Source organism: Euphorbia lathyris, chromosome 3 (assembly GCF_963576675.1).
Source record: "Euphorbia lathyris chromosome 3, ddEupLath1.1, whole genome shotgun sequence".
Classification (NCBI taxonomy): domain Eukaryota; kingdom Viridiplantae; phylum Streptophyta; class Magnoliopsida; order Malpighiales; family Euphorbiaceae; genus Euphorbia; species Euphorbia lathyris.
The window spans coordinates 29,093,756-29,113,809 of NC_088912.1; the positions used below are offsets into that span (position 1 = coordinate 29,093,756).

A 20,054-nucleotide genomic window follows, 5' to 3' on the forward strand; every position below is an offset into this window, starting at 1 on the left:
ATTTTGTATGGACTTCCATAAAAAAAATAAGTAGATAAATTTGATTTTCATATAAGTAATTCTGAAATGATTGTCTTTTTTATTTGGCAATTTCAGATGCAATAGATAATACATTCTTTCTATATCTAATGCACCTCATTTGAACCATTGTCTTAACTTTCTTTGTTCTGCCGCTTCTTGAAGTATATATTCTGAGCTAACTTCCTCGGCTAAATAAGATAAACCCGCAACCTGCTGTCGAGCAGTTCTTGGCACTTCATACGAGCTTGAACAATGCCCGCACAGTTGCAGATTCCTTGTCTAAAATAGTCTGGATGGTTCATCCTTACATTCCAATGATAACCTATCACAAGAAGTCATAAAGGTCACATCCGATAAGGGTAAACAAGCCACCACCTGGGTCCAAGCTGCATTGGCCACAAACCTCTGACCCTTTTCCTTATTCACCAAAGAAACATCTGCAGCTCTCAATCAAGGCCAAAAAAAGTAAATCAACCTGTTTTAGTCCTTGAGAACTCTTTAAGAATGGAACTGCAAAAGCTCCAGCGAAAACTCACCCATCAGTTGTTTTCAAGCTTGTAGCAATGGGAGCCTTCCGCAATTCTGTGGATAACTCTTCTGCCAGTCAGAAGATGCAACCCCAACCTCCGTTCAAGTGGATCAGAGGAAACAGTCTCGATGAAGCTGTGGACTAGGCTGAAATGGTGCAGATGGAATCCTAAGATTGGTTCCTGGGGGTTTGTGGAGGAGAGGTTCTTGGATGCTGATTGGTTCCTGGGGGTTTGTTGAGTCAGCTGAAGAGTGTGAATGACTGGTTAGATGAGATTGGATCAAGCAAGGATGAAGGAGAAACACCGAATGTTTCAAAAGTTGTTATTGACTTCCTAGTTCATTTGAGAAATTTTCTACTAGGGTCAAGCAGCCAACAAAGAATCATAATCAGAACTAGGATCAAGATCATAATCAGAACTAGGATCAAGATCAGAATCAGAACTAGGATCGGGATCAGAATCAGAACTATCTTCTTCAACTACATCATCTTCTTCATCTATATCATTATCTTCAGACTCAATGCGGGGATCGAAACCAGAATCAACCTCCAAGCCCCTATCTCAGAATCATATGTAAGAATCAGAATCAGAAGTAGGTTCGAGATCAGAATCAGAACTAGGATAAAGCTCTTCTAAAACTACATCCTCTTCTTCAACTATCTCATCTTCTGCAACTATATCATCTTCTCCAAATAGATCATCTTCTGCAACTATATCATCTTCATCATCTAGCTCCTCTTCTTCAACTACATCATCTTCTTCATATATGTCATCTTCTTCAACTATATCCTTTTCTTCAACTATATCGATATCTTCAGAATCCGTTTCAGAACTAGAATCCGAATAAGAATAAGAACTAAAACTACAACCAGAATTAGAACCAAAATGAGGATAAAACTCTTCTTTAACTACATTAATATGCTTTGCAAATTCAGCCTCCGAAATGATATCATACCAAGTTCTGCACACACATTTGCATACAAAAATGTTCTTACTACTAGACAGCCGAAGTAGGATATTTACCAAAATATCCTTTGGAAGATCAGGAATTGAAGCTTGAGTCTGTATGTGTCTAACTTCCGCTGTTTCTTTTCTGCCTCTCTTTGCATTAGAGTCTATAATTGTAGAAATCCTTCCTCTTTTCATGATTACAATTTATTTGTGAAGCTATGATCCTGAGACAAAGCAAATGGTATTATCGGTACACTGAATTAAAAATGCTAAACAAAAACCCTAATTTTCTACAAATTAATTGAAACCTAAAGCAGGTTTGATCGTATCATGTATAAACCTGGATTTTATGAGTCGATTCCACAACAAACGACTAGCTAAATGAAATTGAGAGAAAAGGACAATGCAAAGAGAAGAGATTTTTACCGGAAAACGGACGGACAGACGGAAAAAGCGAGAAAATCTGAATTCTGAATTCAATGGTAAAGTGAACGACGCCTATCTATAGAAAGAGGAAAAATTAGAATTTTTTAAAATTGTTACAGTCAAAGGTAGAAGGAAGGCATAACAAATTATGATCTTGATTCCCGACCTAATAAAAAATCATAAACTCATTTTGAACCAACACTGATATTATTAGTATTATTACTATTTATGTTAAATAGTCACAATTTCTGATTTTATGATAGAATAGAGACTCAATTGATGATTTTTGCTTAATTCAACGACCTGATTGATGATTTTGATAGTTTAGGATCCTAATTGACTTTAAAATTTTAGTTTGAGAACCCAAATAGATATAATGCCTAAAATGAATAACGTGTATCTTTCTAAATGTATTCTTTTTAGGGTAAATTACATAAGTGGCCATTTAACTTTAGTTATACCTTACAGTACGACGACAACTGAACTTAAAATCATAATATAAAAATTACTCAATTTTACTCTTTCTTTATGGCCACAAAATTTTAATTAAGGCCTCAAGTGATTAACAACCTCAAAATAAAAATATATAAGAATTAAAATTGTTTGAACAACATTTACAATAAAATCACATTTTTTATTTTAAAAAATTATATATTTTTAATTTCCAAAATCATCATATTTTAAGAATTAAAATTGTGATCTAAATTACGCATGTCATTCATCCAACCCAATTTCAACTTTTGGGGCGGTAATTTTTAGATTAATGTAATGTCGTAATTGTATCGTATCAATTATTGTGTTAATATCAAATAAATCAACCTTAATCCATAAAAACGAATGTCATAACAGTACGATCTAGCCCAGTTGGTATCAATTATTTGAAATATTGTCATTTTTAGATTAACATTCGAAAAACTAATTAATATCATGTTAAATTAGTGTAATTTAATTACAAGTCGCGTATAATTTTACTATTTCTATTAAGGATGACATGCAAAAATATGAGATATTCGAAAAGTATAAAAAAGAATTGTATTTTTCTACCAAAAAAAAAAAAAGAATTGTATTTACACATAATAATTTTAATTTTAGTACTTTTATTAATTAAGTTGTGACATGTAAAAGATAATAAATTCAAATATAAGTAACAATTTTAAATTAATGTCAACCTTAACCCAATCCATCCCAACCCAACCCAAAAACTTCTGTCAATTTCATATCAATTCCAAAATGACCTATTAGCTTAGCTACTAAACTAAACCCAAACACTATAATCGTTTAACTTCGCCTAGCGTTATTGCGACCCTACATAGATCAAAGGAAAAACTGTTTCAATATGAATCAACAAGCCACAAATATAGCACAGAAATGAAGCAAGTGAAGATGTTTCCATGTGTGAGCTACAAGATAATTTGATTGCTTTGTTTGCCAAAAATACTAGGCCCGAATGTTGAATGAACAATCTCAATCAAGAGAGGAAACTGCAGAAGAGCAAATAAGGTAACAGGTGCACAAGCTACTAATCCAATTGGAACTGCAATCCAATTCACTCTGTGAAACAAAACCAAGTAAAACGATGCACAAAACGCTGCAAGCATAGAGGCTATTGAACAAAATAACGTGATCAGACCGATACTCATCCTCATTGGTAATGCCTTGACAAAATCTTCTTCCGCATAACGCGATGTCAGGATTCCGAGAAACATTAGCAATGAGGTTGATGAAGAAAACAGTGCTAAAGCATCTGCTATTGCAAATACCATGAAAGGTGTTTGATTTAAGTATATTGGAGTCCCTTCATTGTCGATATTGCCTCCGGGGACTGTAAAAGCTGCAGCAAAAACAACTGTCACAATAAGTGCAGCAACTGTTGCGCATGATGTAGCTGTATTCTTCATCCATTTCTCTCCTTTTTCAAGTAGTTTTTCATGCTCCTCCGTAAACAACATCCTTGGAGTTCTTCTATCATTATTTTTCAATTCCTTGAATGCCGGTTGAACGAACTTTTCCACTTCCTGTTCTTTACATGTATGGAAGAAAAAATGCAAGGGAAGTCAATTGTGGCACTGAGAAATCACGTACAAATTAGCATCAATGCAAATGTGAGGATACGACCTTAAACCATTGCAACTCTCGTTGCATTTGCAGAGTAGCACCAGAAATCTTGTTTGATGGTGACAATTTCGCTGCCAAATGTAGCATATTGTTGCCTAAGTAATCAACTTGTGCTGTTGCAACAAATTTATTCTTACCCATTTGATGTAGAAGATTAAAAATCATTTCTTGGCGGTATTTTACAGCTAGAAGAAAAATATTATGGCCCTCCAAATTTTGGCAAAAAATTATAGTAGGACAAGCGTTAATAGACTCCTCAACAAACTCAGTAATACCCGATTCAACAGCAATTAGTGCTGCATTTCCTACTAGATTATCCGCTTCTACCGGTTTGGCTTTGGTAGCCTCAAAAAGCAAAAGTCTGAGTAGCTCCTTTGCTTGCTTCTGTATCAAGATGGTATTTTGTATGTCTTGTATAAATATTGGAAACCGGTCAGTTTTGTTTCGGTTTTCCTCCATACTATTTATATCTGCAAAATCTGCATTATAAAATGAGTATTCAATATACAAAGCCAAGTTAAAGATGGTGTAAAGGAATCAGAATTATATACCAACATTGAATTAACAACCGTCGGACTCGTCCAAACCCACTTCCGGTAGCAAATGCCTGAGGCTTTTTGGCTAACATATCCAAAGCCGTATATCCCCAGTCATTTCTTCGTTGTGCTAGTATGGGTTTATACTTCAATAGGTCAATTGCTATGCCTGCTCATCAACAATCAGCTGATAATTACTAAAGTATATACGGGTGCCAATTTCTGATATTTGGCATCTTTGTTTGTTGCATTTACATCATATATAATCGTATGCAATACATAACACGATTACTGCCACCGCTAATTAAGATTGCACATACCGTAAAAACCAGCCAAGATGAGTGAGATCATAAGCCGGGCACCATCTTTATCATCGAAAGGACTCGGGTATTCATCAAGAGTGACTGAAAGAAGATACAAAACAGTTTCCTTATGAGCATAAGCAGCTGCAACATGGAGAGGAGTGTTATTAGAAAAGTTTCTTGCTTGAGTCAAGCAAGGATTCTTTTCCACTAATATCTTTGCAGCTTCTATATTTCCAGCATAAGCAGCATTGTGTAGAGGATTGTCGCCCCACATATTCGGTATTGCCACGGAATCTGCAGGCATCTTTTCCACAAGCTTCTGAACGAATTCAATGGAGTGACCAGCGCCCACTGCCACGAAAAGAGCTGTCTCATTCCTGCCTGAAATTGTACCAGTTAAAGCGGATGTGTCATTTTCAAGAAATCTTTCAAAGCTGAGCCAATCGCCATGTAGTGCTGCTCTATGCAGTGGCAAGTGGGGATTTTCGTTCCCATCCTGCATTTTCTTGCTCCCTGTACTGGAATTGGACAACGGTATATATTGTAAGTAATCTGAAATTTGAAAGCCATATATAGGCCAACATCAAAACAACTTGAAAATTCTTTAATTATTAAGTGAGCAAATAAAGCTTTCACCTTCCATTTGCGTGTTCTAACATTAAGCATATAGCAGATTATACTTTTCTTTGCTCCAAAAACAAGCATAGCATTTTATGCTTTTCAAACCAATACCTTTTTCCTTTTGAGTGCAAATTGTTATGCCAAAAGAGGTTTGAAGAACAAGCCAGAGTAACACTATATATCAAAAAGGATTCTGAGAAAGAATGAGTTGTGCAATCTTCTATCTAATCTCCTGCATAATGGCTTCTGCTTTTTTAACAGGATTTTCAATCATATAGCAGCAGAGAAGAGCATAATACACATGGTAAGTCTTTAAATTTAACTCATCGAAAAGTTCATTGAAGTTTGTTTCTGCATATCCAAATCCACGAGTTCTATGAAATAGACGCAGTCGAACAGAAGTACCACAAGAACTAGGTGATAAAGTCGCATACTGACAATCATGCATCTAATGTGATATCTGAACAATAAGAGAAAAGGTCTGAAATTGCAAAAAAGAGCAATAAGATACAAATCTAGGTTTTGGAGGGGTACTTGGCATATGAAAAAGTAATGATTCAGGAACTAACTTTAAGAGAAGAAGAGCCATTCAACAATGACAAGAGCATAGAGACAGATGTATTGCATTTGCAAGTATAATCAATGAGCTTTCTAATGATTATTGGTTTCAGAGAATCACAATGAAACTTGAGATTGTTAATTAAATGCACAAAAGACATCAGAAAAGAGGAAAAATAAGAACAATGAAATTCTTCTTTAATGAACCTGATTGCTACAATTCCACGAAAGAAAAGCAAAATATCTCAGTAGCATGATTGCTACAATTCTTCTTCGATGTTCCCTTCACAGATCCAATCTACCAGTCTTAGCATCAAAATCCTTTCTAAACAGCATTAACTTCTCCATTTTTCTTAACACTGTCAAAGCTGGCACAATCAACCCCAAAATTCAGATACGCATTAAAAGCCATTGCATATATTGGCCATCCATCAATCGACTGAGCTTCCAGATATGCATTTTCAGATCATCCTTTTTCTGATAGGCATTCAGATACTCAGAATACTCTCTGGCCCCTATCCGATCCAAGATTTTTTCCATTCCAGAAATGTGAGATGCAGCAACAGAAGGTTCCATTGTATTACCTCCAAAGCATGAGTCTGGCTGCAGAAGCCAAATGAGAGACCGGAGAAGGGGTTTCTTAACTTTGTTTCCTTCTCTGATCCATCGATCGAGCACTGGTACCACTGAGAATTTAGGGTCTGTCACATTATTGATATGTTTCCGTAATGGTGAATCTTCTGCATCAGAAGAAGAAGAAGCGGGCGATGGAGGGGGCAAGGGTTGTTGGGGATGAAATTGAATGATTTGGGAAAGGAGAAGAGAGGGTTTAAACACCGAAGGAGGGTTTTGTCAAACGAAAGTTGTTTAAATTAAGGGATAAGATGGAAAAATAAAAATAAAAAATTACCCATCTTACCTTGACATTATAAGCAATTTGAGCTCTTGGTTGCATTGTCCATGGTCAAGGACGGGATCTCCAATTCAAGTCAGGATGGCCTAACTTGACCAGATCTCTAATTCAAGTCCAAAATGGTCTAAGCCAAAGAAAAGAATAAAAGAAACATTTGATTGATCTTTTATGTGGAGTTACTTCACGTTTTAGCTCACTTTGCCAAAGAAAAGAATAGAAGAAACATCGCATTCATCTTTTTTGTTGAGGTACTTCACAAGTTTTCTTAATAGTGAGCACAATTCTTCTAATTTGGATTAACTAATTAAAGAGTGAATTAGACCCATCTTTTTCCAAGCTATATATCTCATATGAGCCAATTTGTAGTAACTATTAGCTAGTCCCTCGTGAAACCATATATCGAGTGACGCGCACACACTGCCATGTGAAAAGCTGTCTTATTCATGCCTGAAACTGTACTAGTTAGAGAAGATGCGCCATTAAGCATATATAGCCTTTATACTTTTCTTTGCTCTAGCAATAAGCATAGCATTTTATGCTTGGAGTCCAATTTGTTATGGACAAAAACAGGTTTGAAGAAAGAGCTAATGTAACACTATCGAAAACGATCTTGAGAGAGAGTGAGTCGCAATACAACTCTTAGCGGTAATACAACTAAATGTACATATGATTTTATTCTCCAACTAAATGTCTGTTTGGTTCTCCTTTCTGTACTTCTTTTTTATTTTTTTCACCACAAACAATAATAATTATTTTAGAAGGTGAATCAACTTCTACCTGCTAAAAAGCAAACAACAGATGTGAATAGTTGAACAAAACAAGTTCAAAATTCATGATGTGTAAACAAAAATCCTCAATTACCTTCTCTCTATGCTTGTACAATTGTGTTTATTACGGGTAAGAAACTAATCAATGAATAAATACGCACTCAGATCACTTACCAAGATGACAAAACATAAAAAGAGCACTATTTATTACTCAACATAACCTAATTCCTAGGCATAAACCAAACTGCTTACTGTAGTAACAACTATCTCTTCAAGCTCAACTATAATGAAATAATTTTAGAAAAAAGCTACCATTTACAGTACGCTGAACTAAAAGCCATTTCCAACGCAAATAACAGCTCAAGTGGGCGAAGGTCATTTGCTCCTCTAAATGTATGTGTTGATGTACGTATCCAAGGCCGGGTTATATCTCAAGATATCAGTAAACATGCAAGGTTATGGTCATTTCATGGGAAGATTCGGGCGGGGTAGGATACTGTTAGCGAGTTCTTCATTTATCTTGACTGGAAGTGGTGGCATCTGCTTCATTACTTCTGGCAAGTCATTCAACCTGCAAATCGACGTAAACAGATGAGCTTAAATGGTAAACGGAATCTAGCTGCAATCTGCATTATGCTCAATCAGCCCGAGCTTGGGCCAATTCCTTGCATGTAGGAATTCCAGATCTTAACAAAGAAAAGTGCTGCAGAAGGTGCATAAAGCAGATAAATTCTATAACACAGATAGATCAAGGGAAAAGAATTGCAATAACCACCTATTAAAGTTACATATTAACAGTTGAAGGAAGAAGTTGGACATACTCGTTCGTAATCTTAAGAATGTTATCCCGAGTTTGGCAGAGGAGACTAATATTATCCTGTACCTGAAAAAGTAAAAAGATAGAGAAAAAAAAAAGTTCTCAGTTGGACAGGTAATATTCATTTACTATTATTATCAAATTAAAATCTTTGCAAATGCTTCTCAATGCAGTGAGTCAATCAAGTACATTAAAAATGTTTTTTTGTTATGCACAGCCCACTCGTTCATTCATGTGCATTCAAATATCCAAACATCAATGGGGAAAAATAGTGTCCAAAAAGAAAAAACATATGGCAATGCTATGTAAATGCAGAATCTAAGAACGAATCATATTTCATTTTTAGGCTACATCTACAATTTCTCGGGCCAAATACATAGTTGCATCAGAGGACAAAAAAATGTTTTCTCCAAAACAGTGATGTTATATACATTTATGGGAAATCCCAGTGCCCTTTCCCCTTTGTCAGGGTCAGCAAATGATGCACACTTTTTGAGACATAAAAATAGATAAATGCATCACAATCTGAATAAGGAAGCCAAATATTAATCAACAATGCTATAGAGAAAACATAAATTCATCCCTCCTACCAAATATGCATCACAGAAACCAGATATTAGTCAACAATGAATAATGCAGTAGTTTGAAAAATTTGGATTTCAGGTAAACAATACATTCATTTAGTTGAGAATCATGTATATTCCAATTAACCTATAAATATCTACTAACACAGACAATGATTTGATAGGACAAAAGCAGTCACCTTCATTGCAGAAAGATTAGCAGATATAAGATTGAATGCCTTCGCATTTTGCTCAAGAAGCTCGCCTGTAACTCCACCAATCACTGAAAGCAGCAAAATGCAACTTATAAAAAACTCAATAAAATAACACTGTCATAGAAATAATTAATGAAAGGCTTCATTTGCAATAAAAGAAATGACCACTTAACAGATTGAGCACTATTTTAGTCCTGCATAACTTGGGAATCAGATCAGACCTAACCTTACAACACATTACTACTTTAGATTTCTACATTAAACACAAGCTACCAATACATGAAAAAAATATTCTGAATTTCCAATGCTCCCAGCCCAAACTCTCTCCTTTATCCTAAGACCCATTAGTGAGATAGCATTCATGAATTACATCCTGTAAACATAACTTAAGTTGCTCAACATTGCAAGAGCTGTCAGCATTCCAGGTAACAAACAAAATCAGCAAGTTCAATTGACATTTCTCAACAACAAAGACATACTCGCACATACAAGATATTTTATTTAACAAATAAGTGTCATATCTTAAATTGGACAATGCGAACTTAATTGGTATTTTGATTGTTCAACAGATCTGTTTATAATCTGAATAATGAACTACTTTCAATCACTAACCTAGTTAAACTCGTCCATGACTCAACCATAACTTAAATTAGATACAACACACTCACTTAATGTAGCACATGCAGACAGGTACAGACCCAATAAACTGAAAATACAAGATCCATTTGACTTGAGGAAATTAATTCAGAATCTTCAAGACTATCTTCACTATCTTCAACAAATTAATTTTTAATGTAGCACATGCAGACAGGTACAGACCCCAACCTTAAATAAACTGAAAATTCAAGATCCATTTGACTTGAGCAAGTTAATTCAGAATCTTCAAGAGTATCTTCACTATATACGTCCAAAATAACATGCTTGTTATAATTTTCCTGCCTGAAAATAATTTTCTATTTTTGTATGTTCAAGATAAAACAGTGGCACATCTTCAATCTGAACAGGTGGTGTCAGTGTCAACAAAAGCATACAAGTCTGATGCTGCAAGGTGCAAACTCATATCATCCACAAAACAACAAAACAAAATCTTGGCCCTAACCGAAGCATACTTGATTTCCGTCGAGCTTTCATACAGTTGAGTGACCGCAAGATTTTATAGCCAAAAGAGGGGAAGTGAAAAATTCCTAGACTAGCTGGATATTATTTTTAAATTGAAAGTAAAAAATCATTCGTATTAAGGCATAGAGGTTTTGCACTTCAGCTCTTAAATGTCTATTTATTATATTTATAAGAAAGCACCATATCAAAAGCTGATGAACTGAACAAAATCATCGTGTGTAGATCGACCTTCATTTATTTAGAAAAAAAACGTGTTTCCTGCCAAACCATCCAGAAAAATGAGGTTATATTCAGTAAGAGCATAGAACCTCACCACTGTATGAAATTCCATCATTGTAATCCACTGGTACCATTGTTGTTGCATATGGAAGAACATTAGGACTGGCCATGAAGTGAGATTGTTTCAAAGAAGGATCAGATGCTCTCTCCTGAGAAATAAAAATAGAAATATGTCTTAGCACTTACCAATACAAGACACTACCAATCACATCTTATAGATTACAAGTTGTCTATCCTGTATCCTATGATGCCACAAGCTAATATACATCACAAACAATCTTCTATGGGGCACTAGTCATTATCAATTTGTTTGGGAATCACTGTGTAAACCACATTAACGTTAGAAGGTACCCTAGCTATGAAATGAAAGCATTGTGCTACACTTTGTTGAGCACTTATGACGATGTGAAAAATGCAAATTAAATATATCTTAGGCAGTCCAAAGTATGCGACTCTGTGTACCATCTACAAATATATATACACACACAGCATATATACAAACACCATTTATTATCTCTACCCTATGAAACTACCATTTTTAATTCATGCATGCTTCTCAGTCTTTTCAATAATATTGAAATAGTGTCAAGTTCAAAAAGTATTCCAACAGTAGAACAAATCCATTCAGTTGCTTATTTAAGAAACTGGGATACATCTAAGGATGATATAGTTTGAGATTGTAACAAAATTAGAACAAATTTGTATGAAATCCAATTCAAGTAGACATGTGAATGGGTACAGTAAAACATTCAAAGCAACAAAGAGCAGTATATAACGATAATATACTAGTCATAAAAAAACAAAGTTCATCTAACATGCTTTCAATCATGAAATATAGGTAATATGAAATAGCCACCTTCCTGAAACTATGCAATGAAATACAAATATCTCCTTGCTTATTATGTTGTTGATGTCTTAGGGTGAGAGATACAGACAGGATAGGTGCAAGGTTTTCAAGACATCAAATTACTCTATAGATGAACCGGCATAAAGTGCATTAAAAATAGAAGAAAATCAGACACATAATTATTAAAGATTTGCAAGTTCCTAACATGAAATACGTCACTAATTGACAGCAACTTGTACCTTTTTTTCTTTGCTTTTCCTTGCTAAAACATCCTCCTTCCTTCTCTTGCTATTCTCTTTTTTCTGGACAAAGGATTAAACCAGTAAGTAAGCTAAAACATCAGACATCACATATATTATTCAGTAAAAAGCACATGTTCTTAAGTAAAACTCCAAGAAGAGAACCCTAAACCATGGAAAGTAACTCAATGATTGAATTATTTTCTCAACATATGATCAGATTAAAGGGACTAATTATAGACACCTTTCAAAAGGTGAATTGGTTATTGGACAACTGAAATTGCAGGTTTCAGGAACACATAAAACCAAATCTCGATAACATTAAATACAAATAGTATCAGATGCTTCAAGCAAGAACAGGAGAGAAAGATGGCATACCGTCATCCATCGGCAGCGCAATGCAACATCGCGGACAGTCTTATTTGGCAGCTGCATGGCTATCATGGCATAACGTCTTATGATCTGTTCTTTTTTATTTCTGCAGTATAATTGAAAAATCACATCTCTTAAATAAATAAATGGCACGCCATTACTGGTTAGACCCAAACTAAATATCTTTTACCAAATAGAAAAGAATGATTCATGACAGCTTTAAAACATATAAATATAGAGTAGATACTACATGACAGCTTATATGATTAATGCAAGAGCCTCAAAGTAATTTTCATATATATGCATGTTAATAATAATTTTATTTCATAATAAGAAAACCAAATAATGATATCCAAAGGTTTAATATATGCAGGATCTTAACAATGGAAAGATGAAGTTACTCAAATACAAGAGCAAGAACAAGAAGGTTAGGTAAATCCAAATTATATTTTGGCTAAATTTCTTATCAATACTAAGCATCAGAAACATTATCCTTCTTCTTCCTTATCTGCAAAGATAACTAAATTGCTGAAAACATTTTCTAGAACAGAAGAAAACTAAGCTTGTATAATGACGCATTTAATCCATATTGGACTGTTTCAAGTGCAACAGTACGGTCTTTAACTCCGTGTCTAGCTCGTATTGGTAAATTTAGCTGTACAAAGCATAAAATCAACTTAATATTGCGGAATGCTTTCTTCTGGAACTTAAGTAATTTCCCGAAAATACAATCCAGTTCCTGCAAAGCTATCAGCTAAATTACACTAACTCAATTTATTGCTCTGGCCGCAAAAGTCAAAACAAACGCAGAACTTACGAAGAACCCAGAAACACGATTCAAAGAAGCAACAAAAAGGTCAAAACACCCAACAGAAGCACTGAACAGAATTTCAACAGAATTAACAAAAAAAATCAAAGAATCTAATTCAAGTGAAGCAACAAGGCGCTAAAAAATACGGAGAGAATGAAAACCTACTCTTTCAAACCATCTTCAAGAATTCTTTGCTCTTCCAAGCTCCAATCTGTTGAAATACCAGGATTATGTCTCAAAGGCGTACCAGAACTCTCATGCCCTGAATTACCGTTCCCGTTGGTAGGATTGACTCCATTGAAAGAAGCTGGAGCATGATTAGCATCTTGATTATTAGTTCCAGATGAGTTCGCCATACTTAAAAACAAAACAATCAAACAAGATTTCTCTATATGCTTGTAGCCACAGAATTCAAACCCTCGCGAAAAACAATTTCAAGATGCCAGTTATTGTTCGCAAAATTCCGCCAGTATCGATGTTCCCGCCATAAAATGAGGCAAAACAAAGATTGAGAGAAGGTATTGTTCTCGATTTCTCTATTTGAGAATCATTTGAAACAGGAGAAGAAAAAGAGTTTGATTCTCAATATATAACAAATAGAAACGGAGATGAAATATACGAGAGAGAAGGAAGCTCCGTATGACAATGAAATTTGAGAGAGAGAGAGAGAGAGAAAGAGAGAGATGGCTCTGTACGGAATCGAATTTGAAGTTTGGAGGTGGAAGAAAACATTAATTTGTTGTTTTTCAATTTCTGCGCTTTTATTGTTATTATCCATTAAATCATCAAATCACGGCGTGAAAAAAATATATTTAACACATAACAAAATAGGGGTAAATAATTTATTATTTTTTAACTTATTATACTGTTTAATCTTCGTATTTTAAAAAATATATTATAAAATTTATATCTTTTATTAATATTAATTATTTGATCTTTCTATTTATTTTTTTTAAATTTTTAACCATTATATTTAACATAAATAAATATATAAAAAATAATAGAATAATATAATTTTTTTATATTTATTATAAACTATTTTAAAAGCTAAAATATGTTCGATTAAATTTTAAAAAAAAAACTAGATAGATAAATTAAATGGTTAATTTTTTTTTATCAATTCTTCATAATCTTGGATTAAACGCTCGTCATCATAAGGTCTCTCGAATCATTGAAGTTAGATGGTAGCTCCCTCCATCTGATTGGATTAAAGCTAGCACTGATACATCCGTAACCTCGGGTAGAGCTGGTTGCGGGGTGGTTTTTCGAAATAGTCAGGGACGTCCTCTTGGATCATTTGTCTTCCCCCTTGATTATGCTTTGGTACACATGGCGGAATTGCAAGCTGCTATTTTTGCAGAAAAAAATGGTTAATTTTGTTTTTAATAATATATAAAATTAACTAAATTTATTAATATTAAATCTTCCATTTGTTTAAATTAAAAAAATATTAAAAGATAATTAATAATTATTTTTAAAATAATAATTATATTTTCTAATAATTATCTACAGAATAATTATCTTTTTTAAATACGATAATTATTAGTATTTTCTGTTTTTTTTAAACAAGTATTTTCTGTTAGAGATAAAGGTTTAAAAGGCATAAACTAATAAATAAAATATATTGATAATTATCTTATAGATTACTAACAGAAAATATAAGTGGTTCAAAAAAAAACAGAAAATATAATAAATAGTATCTAAGAAATTACTCTATTTATGTTTATATTGTTTGAAATAAAATTACTTTGCACTGCTAATATTAAAAAGTATTTTATATTATCTTATGGTTTTTTTTGGAGATAAAAAAAAAATACTAGGTTGCATAAAGCTGCTCTTGAAATTCTTCTGAAAAAAAAAGCTGCTCTTGAAAAAAAAAAGCGCCTGCGCCGCAATTTACTTTTCACTTTAATTTAGTTAAAAACATCCAATGATTAGAAATCAATAATAGCTAACGAATTTATTCAAAAAATAATTAGCTAACGAATTATTATTTTTATAATTTATCCAACTCAAAATCTCTAGCTAACAAATTATTGATCTAAAAGAAGATAGGAATTTCCATGATATATTATTATTTGGTTATCCTCTCCTAATAATACTCCGATTGTTATTGGCTTCAACTATCTATGTACAAACTTCATTATTTTATATAACATTTTCTTTATTTCATATAGGGTTAAGGTACAAAAATACCCCTAACGTTTTGGGTCAGGAGTAATTTTACCCTTAACGTCTAAAATGGTGCAATTTTACCCCTAACGTTGGAAGCCAAGAGCAATTTTACCCCTAACGTTAATAAATTGGATCAATTTGAGAAATAATTCATCAAACTGTCTTCTTGGTCATGAATCTTTTTATCTACACTTCATACGTGTGTCATTTTTATCAGTAACAAATTACAAAAATTCGTTAGGATGTGAAAAAAAATAAAAAATATATTGTCTTTTTGTACGGATTAGACAAAAAAAATTTTAAAAATCCACCGAATTTATAAATATTAATCAAATTCTATTATTAAATTATAAAAAACATGAAATCCTTTTTTTAGAATGAATTATTATGCAATTGGCGCAGAATAATGAATAAAAATATCTGTGTTTTATAATAATGTCTGAAATTGACCCAATTTATCAACGTTAGGGGTAAAATTGCTCTTGGCTTCCAACATTCGGGGTAAAATTGCACAATTTTAGACGTTAAGGATAAAATTGCTTCTGGCCCAAAACGTTAGTGGTATTTTTGCACCTTAATCTCAATATATATGTTAAGAGCATCTCCAAGAGACTCTTAGTGAACTCTCTAAAAATAATATAAATAATTCACTCTTAGTGATTTAAGAGTAGCTAAGATATATCATCTCCAACAATGATTCTTATATTCACTTCTTATTTATTATTTTATTATTAAGATTATTATTTATTGTTACATTACCAATAGTGTGAGGAAAGAGACTCATCAATAATAAATTATTAATAAAAAATGAAGTTAGGAGGCACTAAGAGGTAGAGAGTATGGAGAGGCTCTTATTGATTTGATGAGCCACTAAGAGACTGTTGGAGCTGATTTTTTATTCTCCCTCCTCAAATTTTAACTTAAGAGCTAATTTAAGAGGCTGTTGGAGATGCTCTAATTACTTCCATGCAATCACGAATTCAGAATTTATTAATAAAGATATTTTAATATTTATGGGTGTTTAATTAAAATATTTTGAGTAATTTTACCTTAAAAATATAAATTTTATTATCTATTGAGTAAAAAATTTCTACAAATGAATATCCAAACCCCCTTTCAATCGTTTTGAGTTTTTCTACCGGATCGGCTGCTCAAGACCTTTAGTCTCTACCTCGACCCGATGAAAAAAATGAAATCACTTATTATGGACTTGTTGAGAATGATTCGGATCTAGTTCATGGTCTATTAGAAGTAGAAGGCGTTCTGGTGGGATCCTCACGGACAGAAAAGATTGCAGTCAGTTTGATAATGATCGAGTGACATTGCGATTCCAGGTAAGATCGGTTCAGGATCATGGGATTCTTTTCTATTAGATAGAAAGATTTGTTGCACAAAATGTATTTCTAAGTAATTGCCCATAGATTCTATATCTTATCTATATGAAAAAGAAATCATGTAACGAAGGGGATTCTTATTTGTACAAATGGTACTTTCCTCCAAATCTGTCTCTCATTCAATATAAAATATATTTTAGTAAAATTTAGTTTAATGGTCTTTTCCCAAGGAAACATTGAAAAAAAAATGAAGGAAACATTAAAATTTAGTTGAATGTTATTGTTGAGTCAGCCATTTTATTAATGATTTCGAAAGAAATCAACATAACGCTTAATTGTTTAAAAAGTTTGATTGGCATCCTGAATTTACATGGTGTCTCGTTAGTCCTCTCAATTTGCTTAAAATAATTCATTGGCTATCTAAATTTATTTAATAAATTTATAAATAAATTTATTTAAAGTGACTTATTGGTTCCTTAAACTTGCTTATAGTGATCCATTTGTCCTTATAGTGATCCATTTGTCCACTGAACTTGTTTAAAGTGATATAAATTGCAAGTTGTCTAAATCCGTAAAAAATTCAAAACTTAAAAAACAAATGCCTAATTCGTGATTTTAAGTCTTTAAAACAAATTAACTTTCTGTTTTGTACATTTTTATAGTGTTTTTATATATTTAGGGACTTAATCATGACACTTTAAACAAGTTTAGGGGACTAATGAGATAACATATAAGTTTAAGGGGCCAATCAACCATTTTGAACAAGTTCATGAGATAGCTGATGTGTTAAGCCTAAAAAGAATTAATGATTGCCGGTACAAATCTAGTGATTTTTTTTATAAATATGTATATCATTTCATAGATAAGAAAACATCAAGTAAAACAAGAAAAATAAGGAACAATATCTTAACTAAGTATATACTATGCTTAGTACAGAAACCATAAAGGTAAGAAAAGAACTACAATGACAAAAAAAAATCATTAAAAGCACAAGAAAAACAAACAACCGATGAAACATATACTTTTTGAAACTTCAAATTTGCAGATAAGCACTTGTAATCCAATCTTTAACATTTAAATTTATCTGAATCTTCGGATCTGGGTCCTTTCTTTTGTAACCACGTAGATGTAGTGATCTACGTATAAAATCTATCATTTCTGCTCTTGCTAAAACAGAAAATGTTACAAATGAAAAAATAATAAGCAACAAATGCAATTGAAGCAGATTAAGAGATTCGGTAAAAATATATTCAATTCAACTAAAACAATCTTACTAAATAAAGAAAAAAAGAAAAGAAGAAAAATAAAGAAAAAACAGAACGATGCAATGAGGAAAAAGAAAGACAATCTTCCTTCTTTCTCCTCAAATAGAAAATTGCAACTTGAAAGAGAAGAAATACAATCAACAGGGAAGATCTATTGATAAAAGGGTTAATTACAAAAAACTACCCTGTGGTTTCGCCGATTTGCGATGTGGTACCTGTGGTATTTTTTTTTACAAACAGGTACTCGTGGTTGACACCGTTACCAAAATCGCGGAAACGACAGAATTTCCGTCAGGGGCAATGATGTGGCCGAGGGTATTTGCGTCATTAAGAAAAATTGAAAATATAAAAGGGCATAAATCGAAATTAAAAACCCATTAAACACCTATCCTTTGATATTCTAACTCCTCTTCATCTTCTCTACAAAACCAGCTAACATTACGAACTCCAGCCCTAGTACAAACATGAATGACAACAAATTATTGAAGTAAATTACTATAAGCGAGTAGTAAAGCATCAAGTGAGAGGCTTTACGCCGTAATTTCGTGTTAAAGGGCATGGTTCTTACCTCGTTCCTGCATCGCAAGTAGGGAAGTTGAGGGGGCTTGATTGAGTTGACGTGCCAGACAAGGTAAATTCTTCCTTCTATAACTTATCGTTCTTGCTTTTATTGTTCGATTTAGGGTTTTCGTCTGTGTTGGATGATAAAGTTATCGTATTTTTTGAGTTGTTGAGCAGCTTTTTTTGTTCTTTCCATTCCCTTTTAGTTGATTGCATGTCATTGATGCAAGTTGTGATTTATGTTTTTGTATGCTTAGTACGATTACTGAATGTGTGTACGTGTTATTGGTTTTAGGTTATGGCTGAATTTATAACCCTGGTACTTCATTACGGGGGGAAATGGTCATCGTATGATGATTCTATGGAGTATGTTGGAGGGGATGTGGTAGAGGTTGATGTGGATAAAGATTTGTTGTCCTTTTTTCAGCTTTTAGGGTATTACAGGGACTTGGGGTGTAGACATGGATGTCGTATATGGTATCATGTTATTGGTTTAACTGGTGAGATCTCATATGAAGAGATAGTGGATGATAAGAACGTAGCCTTCATGTGTATAGCAAACAAGGATCATTCAGAATGGGAGATCTATTTTGAATCCCTTAGGCCACCACTCAATGTGGATATGACTGATGCTGCACCGTAGGTTGTGGAAGGGGCTGATAGTTGTGGAATTGGTGCTGAAGGTGTTGATGAGGAATTGGATGAGATGATGCAGGGTAATGTAGGGGCTAATGATGGAGTTGCTGCTCAAAGGGATGATGAGGAATGGGATGAGATGATGCAGGGTAATGTAGGGGCTAAGGATGGAGTTGCTGCTCAAGGGGATGATGAGGAATGGGATGAGATGATGAGGAATAATGTAGGGGCTAAGGATGGAGTTACTGATCAAGGGGATGATGAGGAATGGGATGAGATGATGAGGAATAATGTAGGGGCTAAGGATGGATTTACTGATCAAGGGGTTGATGAGGAATTGGATGAGATGATGAGGAATAATGTAGGGGCTAAAGATGGAGTTACTGATCAAGGGGTTGATGAGGAATTGGATGAGATGATGCAGGGTAATGTAGGGGCTAATGATGGAGTTGCTGCTCAAGGGGATGCTGAGGAATAGGATGAGATGATGTAGGGTAATGTAAGGGCTCAAATGATGCATGACAATGGGTCTGTTAGTGATGCTGATGAAGATGAATATGTTAGTGATGATATGTATATGGGGACAAGAATGAATTTTGGAGATGTTGAAGATTCCGATGACAGTGATTATGTTGAGGGTTCAGAAAATGATGTTGTTAGTCTAGGTGAGGATGTGTCACTTGAGTATGAGGATTGCTCGTTGTTTGCTGATGAACCACAATCCGTGCCACGAACTGATGTGCCACAATATGCAACAACAAATGAGCCACAACCTGCAACAACAAATGAGCCACAACCTGCACCAACAAATGAGCCACAACCTCAAAATGAAAATGATCCACAATCTGCACCAATGAGTGAGCCACAATCTACAGTAGGCGAATAGCTGGACGAAGAGCACCTCAAAGAATTTAATGAACCAACTCCTGATTTGGACGATGAATTGGAAAGTCCACATGGCTCAGACAATGAGAGGCCTGATCCAAGTGCTCAATACAGGGAGAACATGAATGTTGAGTTAAGTCTTGGTATGAGGTTTGTCTCTGCTGACTAGTTTAGAAAGGCTTTAAGATCATGG

General features: G+C 33.8%; 3 protein-coding genes across 11 annotated transcripts; all 3 read right to left on the reverse strand.

The window, feature by feature from the left end:
• Nucleotides 1-39: 39 nt before the first annotated feature.
• LOC136224573 (uncharacterized) lies at nt 40-2,064 on the reverse strand. 3 transcript variants are annotated; one of them, XR_010686491.1, is made up of 3 exons: nt 1,929-2,064; nt 558-1,726; nt 40-458 (listed from the first exon to the last, which is right to left on the reverse strand). XR_010686491.1 is itself a non-coding variant. In XM_066012936.1 (2 exons), the coding sequence occupies exon 2, from the start codon at nt 1,695-1,697 to the stop codon at nt 1,119-1,121; it is 579 nt and encodes a 192-aa protein (XP_065869008.1). In that variant the 5' UTR covers nt 1,698-1,726; nt 1,929-2,064; the 3' UTR covers nt 40-1,118. The 3 variants fall into 3 exon arrangements, 2 of the variants coding, with proteins under 2 accessions (XP_065869008.1, XP_065869009.1); XM_066012936.1 differs by having other exon boundaries at nt 40-1,726; XM_066012937.1 differs by having other exon boundaries at nt 40-1,726; nt 1,843-2,023.
• A 1,258-nt stretch (nt 2,065-3,322) lies between these two features.
• On the reverse strand, nt 3,323-7,661 carry LOC136222107 (ankyrin repeat-containing protein ITN1-like). Of its 6 annotated transcripts, XM_066009596.1 has the most exons (6): nt 5,521-5,569; nt 4,900-5,402; nt 4,599-4,748; nt 4,319-4,522; nt 4,044-4,114; nt 3,323-3,943 (listed from the first exon to the last, which is right to left on the reverse strand). In XM_066009596.1, exons 1-6 carry the CDS (start codon nt 5,541-5,543, stop codon nt 3,329-3,331), a joined length of 1,566 nt encoding a protein of 521 aa, XP_065865668.1. In that variant the 5' UTR covers nt 5,544-5,569; the 3' UTR covers nt 3,323-3,328. The 6 variants fall into 6 exon arrangements, with proteins under 6 accessions (XP_065865668.1, XP_065865665.1, XP_065865666.1 ...); XM_066009593.1 differs by lacking the exon at nt 5,521-5,569 and adding an exon at nt 6,983-7,661 and having other exon boundaries at nt 4,044-4,522; XM_066009594.1 differs by lacking the exon at nt 5,521-5,569 and adding an exon at nt 6,271-7,661 and having other exon boundaries at nt 4,044-4,522.
• Nucleotides 7,662-7,781: 120 nt separating this feature from the next.
• On the reverse strand, nt 7,782-13,740 carry LOC136222108 (uncharacterized). Of its 2 annotated transcripts, none has more exons than XM_066009598.1 (7): nt 13,171-13,740; nt 12,201-12,300; nt 11,823-11,885; nt 10,771-10,885; nt 9,324-9,406; nt 8,519-8,626; nt 7,782-8,314 (listed from the first exon to the last, which is right to left on the reverse strand). In XM_066009598.1, exons 1-6 carry the CDS (start codon nt 13,359-13,361, stop codon nt 8,528-8,530), a joined length of 651 nt encoding a protein of 216 aa, XP_065865670.1. In that variant the 5' UTR covers nt 13,362-13,740; the 3' UTR covers nt 7,782-8,314; nt 8,519-8,527. The 2 variants fall into 2 exon arrangements, with proteins under 2 accessions (XP_065865670.1, XP_065865669.1); XM_066009597.1 differs by having other exon boundaries at nt 8,565-8,626; nt 13,171-13,738.
• Nucleotides 13,741-20,054: the final 6,314 nt, after the last annotated feature.